The following is a 10,922-nucleotide window of genomic DNA, read 5'->3' on the forward strand; positions in this document are numbered from 1 at the left end:
CCTTTTTGCTGTATTAAATCCATGTTACAGGGTACCAAGAAGGGGAGGATTTGTAGACGGGAAACTTAAACCAAACACCACATCAAGATCTGACAGAGTCACTCTTACATTGGCACCTGAATATCATCGGCCTTTGAACATGGAAGCAAAAAGCACCGTTCACGGTGGGGAGGAAACGTACATATGTTCTGTGTGTGGACGAGGATTCAGCCAAGAATCTGAGCTGTTGAGACACAAGCGCAGTCACACCGGAGAGAAACCATGGAAATGTGGGGACTGTGGGAGGAGATTCAATTACTCGTTTGAGCTGGAAATTCATCGGCGCAGTCACACCGGGGAGAGACCGTTCACCTGCTCCGTGTGTGGGAAGGGATTCACTCAGTCATCTGCCCTGCTGAGACACCACCGAGTTCACACTGAAAAGAGAAATTTTAAATGCTCCGACTGCAAGAAAAGCTTTAAACGCCCTGAGGCACTGACAGAGCACCAGTATATTCACACTGGTTACACACCGTTCAGCTGTTCTCACTGCAGGAAGTGGTTCAGGACATCATCTCACCTGTTGAGACACCAGCGACTTCATACTGACAAGAGACCTTTGAAATGCCCAGACTGTGGGAAGTGCTATAAAAGTAACGAGGACCTGATGTGCCATCAGTGTGTTCACACAGATGAGAGATCTTTTAAATGCTCGGACTGTGGGAATTGTTATAAAAGTTCCAAGGACCTGACGTGTCATCAGTGTGTTCACACTGACGAGAGATCTTTTAAATGCTCGGACTGTGGGACGTGTTATAAAAGTTCCGAGGACCTGATGTGCCATCAGTGTGTTCACACAGATGAGAGATCTTTTAAATGCTCGGACTGTGGGACGTGTTATAAATGTTCCGAGGACCTGATGTGCCATCAGTGTGTTCACACTGACGAGAGATCTTTTAAATGCTCGGACTGCGGGAAGTGTTATAAAAGTTCTGAGGACCTGTCGTGCCATCAACGTGTTCACACTGACGAGAGATCTTTTCAATGCTCGGACTGTGGGAAGTGTTATAAAAGTTCTGAGGACCTGATGTGCCATCAGCGTGTTCACACTGACGAGAGATCTTTTAAATGCTCGGACTGCGGGAAGTGTTATAAAAGTTCTGAGGACCTGTCGTGCCATCAGTGTGTTCACACTGACGAGAGATCTTTTAAATGCTTGGACTGTGGAAAGTGTTATAAAAGTTCTGAGGACCTGACGTGTCATGAATGTGTTCACACTGACGAGAGATCTTTTAAATGCTCGGACTGTGGGAAGTGTTATAAAGGTTCTGAGGACCTGACGTGTCATCAATGTGTTCACACTGACGAGAGATCTTTTAAATGCTCGGACTGTGGGAAGTGTTATAAAAGTCCCGAGGACCTGACGTGTCATCAGTGTGTTCACACTGACGAGAGATCTTTTAAATGCTCGGACTGTGGGAGGTGTTATAAAAGTTCTGAGGACCTGACGTGCCATCAATGTGTTCACACTGACGAGAGATCTTTTAAATGCTCGGACTGTGGGAGGTGTTATAAAAGTTCTGAGGACCTGACGTGCCATCAATGTGTTTACACTGACGAGAGGTCTTTTAAATGCTCAGACTGTGGGAGGTGTTATAAAAGTTCCGAGGACCTGATGTGCCATCAATGTGTTCACACTGATGAGAGATCTTTTAAATGCTCGGACTGTGGGAAGTGTTATAAAAGTTCTGAGGACCTGACATCCCATCAGTGTGTTCACACTGACGGGAGATCTTTTAAATGCTCGGACTGTGGGACGTGTTATAAAAATAACGAGGACCTGACGTCTCATCGGTGTGTTTACACTGACGAGAGATCTTTTAAATGCTCGGACTGTGGGAAGTGTTATAAAAGTTCTGAGGACCTGACATGTCATCAGTTTCACACTGACGAGAGATCTTTTAAATGCTCGGACTGTGGGATGTGTTATAAAAGTTCTGAGGACCTGACGTGCCATCAGTGTGTTCACACTGACGAGAGACCTTTTCAATGCTCGGACTGTGGGACGTGTTATAAAAATAACGAGGACCTGACGTCTCATCGGTGTGTTTACACTGACGAGAGATCTTTTAAATGCTCGGACTGTGAGAAGTGTTATAAAAGTTCCGAGGACCTGACATCCCATCAGTGTGTTCACACTGACGAGAGATCTTTTAAATGCTCGGACTGTGGGAATTGTTATAAAAGTTCTGAGGACCTGAGGTGTCATCAATGTGTTCACACTGACGAGAGATCTTTTAAATGCTCGGACTGTGGGACGTGTTATAAAAGTTCCGAGGGCCTGACGTGCCATCAGCGTGTTCACACTGATGAGAGATCTTTTAAATGCTCGGACTGTGGGATGTGTTATAAAAGTTCCGAGGACCTGACGTGCCATCAACGTGTTCACACTGACGAGAGATCTTTTAAATGCTCGGACTGTGGGAAGTGCTATAAAAGTTCTGAGGACCTGATGTGCCATCAGCAAGTTCACACTGATGAGAGATCTTTTAAATGCTCGGACTGTGGGATGTGTTATAAAAGTTCCGAGGACCTGACGTGCCATCAATGTGTTCACACTGACGAGAGACCTTTTAAATGCTCGGACTGTGGGACGTGTCATAAAACTTCCGAGGACCTGACGTGCCATCAATGTGTTCACACTGACGAGAGACCTTTTCAATGCTCGGACTGTGGGAAGTGTTATAAAAGTTCCGAGGACCTGACGTGTCATCAATGTGTTCACACTGACGAGAGACCTTTTAAATGCTCGGACTGTGGGAAGTGTTATAAAAGTTCCGAGGACCTGACGTGTCATCAATGTGTTCACACTGACGAGAGATCTTTTAAATGCTCGGACTGTGGGAAGTGTTATAAAAGTTCTGAGGACCTGACGTGCCATCAGGGTGTTCACAATGATGAGAGATCTTTTAAATGCTCGGACTGTGGGAAGTGTTATAAAAGTTCTGAGGACCTGACGTGTCATCAATATTTTCACACTGACGAGAGATCTTTTAAATGCTCGGATTGTGGGAAGTGTTATAAAAGTTCTGGGGACCTGACATGTCATCAGTTTCACACTGACGAGAGATCTTTTAAATGCTCGGACTGTGGGAAGTGTTATAAAAGTTCTGAGGACCTGACGTGCCATCAGTGTGTTCACACTGATGAGAGACCTTTTCAATGCTCGGACTGTGGGACGTGTTATAAAAATAACGAGGACCTGACGTCTCATCGGTGTGTTTACACTGACGAGAGATCTTTTAAATGCTCGGACTGTGGGAAGTGTTATAAAAGTTCTGAGGACCTGACGTGTCATCAGTGTGTTCACACTGACAAGAGATCTTTTAAATGCTCGGACTGTGGGAAGTGTTATAAAAGTTCTGAGGACCTGACATGCCATCAGTGTGTTCACACTGACGAGAGATCTTTTAAATGCTCGGACTGTGGGAAGTGTTATAAAAGTTCTGAGGACCTGACGTGCCATCAGGGTGTTCACAATGATGAGAGATCTTTTAAATGCTCGGACTGTGGGAAGTGTTATAAAAGTTCTGAGGACCTGACGTGTCATCAATATTTTCACACTGACGAGAGATCTTTTAAATGCTCGGATTGTGGGAAGTGTTATAAAAGTTCTGGGGACCTGACATGTCATCAGTTTCACACTGACGAGAGATCTTTTAAATGCTCGGACTGTGGGAAGTGTTATAAAAGTTCTGAGGACCTGACGTGCCATCAGTGTGTTCACACTGATGAGAGACCTTTTCAATGCTCGGACTGTGGGACGTGTTATAAAAATAACGAGGACCTGACGTCTCATCGGTGTGTTTACACTGACGAGAGATCTTTTAAATGCTCGGACTGTGGGAAGTGTTATAAAAGTTCTGAGGACCTGACGTGTCATCAGTGTGTTCACACTGACAAGAGATCTTTTAAATGCTCGGACTGTGGGAAGTGTTATAAAAGTTCTGAGGACCTGACATGCCATCAGTGTGTTCACACTGACGAGAGATCTTTTAAATGCTCGGACTGTGGGAAGTGTTATAAAAGTTCCGAGGACCTGACATGTCATCAATGTGTTTACACTGACGAGAGATCTTTTAAATGCTCGGATTGTGGGAAGTGTTATAAAAGTTCCGAGGACCTGACATGTCATCAGTGTGTTCACACTGATGAGAAATCTTTTAAATGCTCGGACTGCGGGAAGTGTTATAAAAGATCCAATGATCTGACGTGCCATCAGCGAGTTCACACTAACAAGAGATCTTTTAAATGCTCGGACTGTGGGAAATGTTATAAAAGATCCAAGGATCTGACGTGTCATCAGCGAGTGCACACTAACAAGAGATCTTTTAAATGCTCGGACTGCGGGAAGTGTTATAAAAGATCCAAGGATCTGACGTGCCATCAGCGACTTCACACTAACAAGAGCTCTTTTAAATGCTCAGACTGTGGGAAATGTTATAAAAGATCCAAGGATCTGATGTGTCATCAGCGAGTTCACACTAACAAGAGATCTTTTAAATGCTCGGACTGCGGGAAGTGTTATAAAAGATCCAATGATCTGACGTGTCATCAGCGAGTTCACACTAACAAGAGCTCTTTTAAATGCTCGGACTGTGGGAAGTGTTATAAAAGATCCAATGATCTGACGTGTCATCAGCGAGTTCACACTAACAAGAGCTCTTTTAAATGCTCGGACTGCGGGAAGTGTTATAAAAGATCCAAGGATCTGACATGTCATCAGCGAGTTCACACTAACAAGAGCTCTTTTAAATGCTCGGACTGTGGGAAGTGTTATAAAAGATCCAAGGACCTGATGTGCCATCAGCGAGTTCACACTGACGAGAGACCTTTTAAATGCTCGGACTGTGGGAAGTGTTATAAAAGATCCAAGGGTCTGACGTGTCATCAGTGTGTTCACACTAACAAGAGCTCTTTTAAATGCTCGGACTGTGGGAAGTGTTATAAAAGATCCAAGGATCTGACGTGCCATCAGCGAGTTCACACTAACAAGAGATCTTTTAAATGCTCGGACTGTGGGAAGTGTTATAAAAGTTCTGAGGACCTGACGTGTCATCAGCGAGTTCACACTGACGAGAGATCTTTTAAATGCTCGGACTGCGGGAAGTGTTATAAAAGATCCCAGGACCTGACATCTCATCAGCGAGTTCACACTGACAAGAGACCGTTCAGGTGCTCTCAGTGCGGGACTGGGTTCAGGCGATCATCTGAACTCACTGTACACCAACGCACTCACTCCAGGAAGAGGCCGTTCACCTGCTCCGTCTGTGGGAAGAGATTCACTCGTTCATTCCACCTGGTGGCACACCAGCGAGTTCACACTGGGGAGAGGCCGTTCACCTGCCCTGAGTGTGGGAAGGGATTCTCTGAGTCATCTAACCTCACTAAACACAAACTTGTTCACACCAATAAGAGACCTTTGAAATGTTCTTACTGTGATAAGAGATTTAAATGCAAAAAGGATCTGCAGGCACATCAAAGCACTCACACTGGGGAGAGGCCGTTCACCTGCTCTGAGTGTGGGAAGGGATTCACTCGGTCATCCCACCTCACTGAACACCGACTTGTTCACTCTGATGACAGACCTTTTCAATGCTCTGACTGTGAGAAGAGCTTTAAAAGCAAAAGGGATTTGCTAGCACACCAGCGAGTTCACACTGGAGAGAGGCCATTCACCTGCTCCGTGTGTGGGAAGGGATTCGCTCGGCCATCCCACCTCACTGAACACCAACTTGTTCACACTGGTGATCGAGCTTTTCAATGCTCTGATTGTGAGAAGAGCTTTAAATACAAAAAGGATTTGGTGATACACCATCGACTTCACACTGGGGAGAGGCCGTTCACCTGCTCCGTGTGTAGGAAAGGATTTACTGTGTCATCCAGCCTGCTGATACACCAGCGAATTCACTCTAGGAAGAGGGCATTCACCTGCTCCGTGTGTGGGAAGGGATTCACTCATTTATCCAGCATGTTGAGACACCAACGAGTTCACAAGTGACTGCAGGGGTTGGATTCTGTTGTTATTGCTGCTGTTAATCACATCCAGGACCGAACCATTTTCATTCTGACAGTTGGGGTTTGTTTCTGCTGATGTTAATAACCCCTATAACTGGGCTGGAGTTTAATATTCTGGATAGATGTCAAATAAATCAGCTTTGTTTTAAACACATTTTTGTAGATTTTCTTCTTTCCCACCTGAGTGTTTAGCATCACCTGGCTGGAGCTCAGAAAGGACAATCTGGGGGAGGATCGTACGGCGGGAGCAGAACTTCAGCCTGGACACAGTCCTTCAGGGCCTCACTGAGAGGGGCAAACGGCACTTTGGTCTTTCTCGTCTCTCTTCACTGAAAGCAAAGTCACCGTGCGGGTTAATCTCAAGGTGTGTGAGAAATGTGTTCCAGCCGCTCTCTTCCATGATTCAGTGCTCCTAGGCATGGAACAGAAGGCTCCTTTACAACTGTGTTTAGAGTCAGGAAGAACAACGGTGAATGCTGGAAACGTGCTGTCAAATCAGAGATTGGTGTCAAACTGCGATCTGTTCCTGACTGAACGTGGAACGGCAGGTTTAAGTTTCCAGTCTAAAAATGACTGTGGTAATTATTCCATGAACATTTAACGAGTTTGTGGGACAGTCCCGAGACCAACATTTTAAGGCAGGCATTAATTCATTTAAAATAAACCCATTTAAAATAAGTTGGTTAAAGTTGGCATTAAAATAGCAGAGGGAGGAGTTCACAGGAGCCTGTTAACTGCTGGTACAATTATACAACAGACATTTGATCTCCAGATAAAGAAGGACCTGCAGCGTGTTTCTAGGAATTCCCTGTTTTATGGATGTGTGTGTGTTAGACACCAGGATAACTAAAAATACACAACCCGGAACATCCACGCGGGTGCGATCATGACTATTACTGCAAACCTGGTTTTAAATTTAAATGCACTCAGTAAATGTATTGAACAAGAGATGAACAAGTAAACAGATCATGGCCCAATCCTCCAGCTCTGTATTGTAGGCCGATGAGACTCTGTTAAGGTGCCATGTGCTGCTGGACCGCTCTGCATTGTGCCTGTAATGGAAAATAACTGAAGATTTGTCCCAGTGTAGCCTTTGCAGTCATTGAATAAGTGTGTCTTTTAATGAGCCTCACGTCCTTGCTCATGTCGGCTGCAATTGTGTAGAAAGGGGATGTGTAAAGAGATGGTCTGTGTATGGAGATGTGAAAGAAGGAAACGGTGTGTGTGTGTGATAGTGACACAGCCTTGTGGTCACAGTCAGAACAATGCATAGATATCCTTGTGGTTATGGTTTGAACAGGGCCAGGTCAATAATGTAGTAAACAAGTTATGTATAAATATCGCCAGTGTAGTCGCAGCTTGTTAGAACAAACCTGGGGAGAAGAGAGCTCTGAATCCACTGTATTATCTCTGTTATAATAATATAATAGCAAAAATACTGCGGATGCTGGAAATCTGAAATAACAACAGAAAATGCTGGAAATACTCAGCAGGCCAGGCAGCATCCGTGGAGAGAGGAACAGAGTTAACGTTTCAGGTCTGGGACCCTTCATCAGAACTGGAAAAAGCTGGAGATGTAACAGATATTAAGCAGGTGCAGAGACGGGGGGGAGGGGGGCGGGGGTTAGGAGGGGAGGAAGGACTTGAAAGAACATCCTGTACTTTTGTAAGAGGCAGGAAAGATAAAATGTTGCAAATGGGAGTGGCAAAAATCATACTGCATGGAAAATGGGGGCAGAGATAATTATCTGAAATTGTTGAACTCAATGTTGAGTCCGGCAGGCTGCAAAGTGCCCAATCGAAAGATGAGATGCTGTTCCTCGAGCTTACGTTGAGCTTCATTGGAACAATGCAATAGCCCGAGGACAGAGAGATCAGAGTGGGAGTGAAGCGGTGAATTAAAGTGACAAGCGACCGAAAGCTCAGGGTCACCCTTACGGACTGAACGGAGGTGTTCCGCAAAGCGGTCGCCCAATCTGCGTTTGATCTCCCCAATGTAGAGGAGACCGCATCGTGAGCAGCGAATACAGTATATTAAATTGCAAGAAGTACAAGTAAATCGCTGTTTCACCTGGAAGGGTAGTTTGGGGCCCTGGACAGTGGGAAGGGAGGAGGTAAAAGGGCATGTGTTGCATCTTACACTTAAGGTGCAACACATGCCCTTTTACCTCCTCCCCACTGTCCAGGGGTACTTAAGGAAGTGGCCCTAGAAATAGTAGATGCATTGCTGATCATCTTCCAACATTCGATGGAATCTGGAACAGTACCCATGGATTGGAGGGTAGCTAATGTTACCCCACTATTCAAAAAAGGTGGTAGAGAGAAAACGGAATTACAGACCGGTAAGCCTGACATCGGTAGTGGGGAAAATGCTAGAGTCTATTATAAAGGATGCAATAGCAGAGCACTTGGAAAACAGTGACAGGATCGGACAAAGTCAACATGGATTTACAAAGGGTAAATCGTGCTTGACTAATCTACTGGAATTTTTTGGGGATGTAACTGGTAAAATAGATAAGGGAGAACCAGTGGATGTGGTGTATTTGGACTTTCAAAAGGCTTTCGATAAGGTCCCGCATAAGAGATTAGCGTGTAAAGTTAAGGCACATGGGATTGGGGGCAAGGTACTGACTTGGATAGAGAACTGGTTGGCAGACAGAAAGCAAAGAGTTGGAATAAACGGGTCTTTTTCCGAGTGGTAGGCAGTGACTAGTGGGGTACCGCAGGAATTGGTCCTTGGACCCCAGCTATTCACAATATATATTAATGATCTAGACAAGGGAACTAGATGTAATATCTCCAAATTTGCAGACGACACAAAGCTGGGTGGGCGTGTGTGCTGTGAGGAGGATGCCGAGAAACTCCAGGGTGATTTGGACAGGTTGGGTGATTGGGCAGAAGCATGGCAGATGCAATATAACGTGGATAAATGTGAGGTTATCCACTTTGGTAGCAAAAACAGGAAGGCAGATTATTATCTGAATGGCAATAGATTGGGAGAAGGGGAAGTGCAACGAGACCTGGGTGTCCTTGTGCACCAGTCGCTGAAGGTAAGCATGCAGGTGCAGCAGGCGGTTAAGAAGTCAAATGGTATGTTGGCCTTCGTAGCGAGAGGGTTTGAGTACAGGAACAAGGATGTCTTGCTGCAGTTGTACAGTGCCTTGGTGAGACCACATCTTGAGTATTGTGTGCAGTTTTGGTCGCCTTATGGCGAAGGATGTTCTTGCCATGGAAGGAGTTCAGCAAAGATTCACCAGGCTGATACCTGGGATGGCAGGAATGACGTATGAGGAGAGATTAGATCGATTGGGCTTGTACTCGCTGGAGTTTAGAAGAATGAGAGGGGATCTCATTGAAACTTATAAAATTCTGACAGGACTGGACAGACTAGATGCAGGAAGGATGTTCCCGATGGTCGGGGAGTCCAGAACCAGGGGTCACAGTCTAAGGATAAGGGGTAGGCCATTTAGGACAGAAATGAGGAGGAAATTCTTCACCCAGAGAGTGGTGAACCTGTAGAATTCTCTACCACATAAGGCAGTAAAGGCCAATACATTAAATATATTCAAGAAGGAGTTGGATATATTTCTCAAGGCTAAAGGGATCAAGGGATATGGGGAGAAAGCAGGGACCGGGTACTAAATTTGGATGATCAGCCATGATCGCATTGAATGGCGGAGCAGGCTCGAGGGGCCGAATGGCCTACTCCTGCTCCTAACTTCTGTGTTTTCTATGTTTCTATGTATCTCCTGCGCTTGCACGGGAAGGTGCCAGGTGAAGGAGAAGGGCTGTTGGGGGTGATACAGGAGTGGACCAGGTTGTTGCGGAGGGAGCGGTCCCTTCGGAATGCTGAAAGGGGAGGTGAGGGGAAGATGTGTTTGGTGGTGGGATCACGTTGGAGGTGGCGGAAATGGCGGAGGATGATCCGTTGAATGTGGAGGCTGGTGGGGTGAAAGGTGAGGACAAGGGGAACCCTATCGTGGTTCTGGGAGGGAGGGGAAGAGGTGAGTGCAGAAGTGCAGGAAATAGAACGGACACAGTCAAGGGCTGTGTCAACCACAGTAGAGGGGAATCCTCGGTTGAGGAAAAAGGAAGACATGTCGGAAGCACTGGTATGGAAGGTGGCATCGTCGGAGCAGATGCAGCGGAGACGGAGAAACTGGAAGAATGGAATAGAGTCCTTACAGGAAGCGGGGTGGGAGGAAATGTAGTCCAGCTAGCTGTGGGAGTTGGTGGGCTTGTAGTGGATGTTTGTCGAAAGCCGATCGCCAGAAATGGAGACGGAGAAGTCAAGGAAGGGAAGGGAAGTGTCGGAGATGGACCATGTGAAGGTGAGGGAAGGGTGGAAATTGGAAGTAAAGTGAATGAACTTATCTAGTTCAGGGCGAGAGCAGGAAACAGCACCAATACAGTCATCGATGTACCGGAAAAAGAGGTGAGGGAGGGGACCTGAGTAGGACTGGAACAAAGAATGTTCCACATATCCCATGAACAGGCAGGCATAGCTAGGGCCCATGCGGGTTCCCATAGCAACACCTTTAATTTGGAGGAAGTGAGTGGAGTCAAAGGAGAAGTTGTTCAATGTGAGAACAAGTTCAGCCAGGCGGAGGAGGGTGGTGGTGGATGGGGACTGGTTGGGCCTCTGTTCAAGGAAGAAACGGATCACCCGAAGGCCGTCCTGGTGGGGGATGGAGGTGTGGGTAAAGAAATTTATCCTGAATTCCCTACTGGATTTATTAGTGACCATCTTATATTTACGGCCCCATAAATATGATGAGATTCTGTTAAGCTGACCAGTACGCTGCTGTACTTTGTCTTTTTCTGATGAATGAAACATTGCTGAGCCCCTGTACCCCTGTTATGGG

The 10,922-nt window shown here is 46.0% G+C and overlaps 1 protein-coding gene across 1 annotated transcript; it reads left to right on the plus strand.

Annotated features, from left to right (window-relative positions):
• Nucleotides 1-70: 70 nt before the first annotated feature.
• Nucleotides 71-6,168, plus strand: LOC147118602 (uncharacterized). The gene is made up of 2 exons (XM_085983942.1): nucleotides 71-1,413; nucleotides 4,114-6,168. The coding sequence occupies exons 1-2, from the start codon at nucleotides 140-142 to the stop codon at nucleotides 6,038-6,040; spliced, it is 3,201 nt and encodes a 1,066-aa protein (XP_085840068.1). The 5' UTR covers nucleotides 71-139; the 3' UTR covers nucleotides 6,041-6,168.
• Nucleotides 6,169-10,922: the final 4,754 nt, after the last annotated feature.

Source organism: Somniosus microcephalus, chromosome 4, assembly GCF_052327205.1.
Source record: "Somniosus microcephalus isolate GS21.2 chromosome 4, FLI_Smic_1.0, whole genome shotgun sequence".
In the NCBI taxonomy this organism is placed as follows: Eukaryota; Metazoa; Chordata; class Chondrichthyes; order Squaliformes; family Somniosidae; genus Somniosus; species Somniosus microcephalus.

What these genes read in the sequence shown, in the direction of transcription:
- LOC147118602 (XM_085983942.1), top strand. Translation starts at nt 140, where the DNA reads ATGGAAGCAAAAAGCACCGTTCACGGTGGGGAGGAAACGTACATATGT. An exon ending in GAGGACCTGACGTGTCATCA is followed by an intron (nt 1,414 to 4,113) that starts GTGTGTTCACAC and finishes CACTGACGAGAG; the next exon opens with ATCTTTTAAATGCTCGGATT.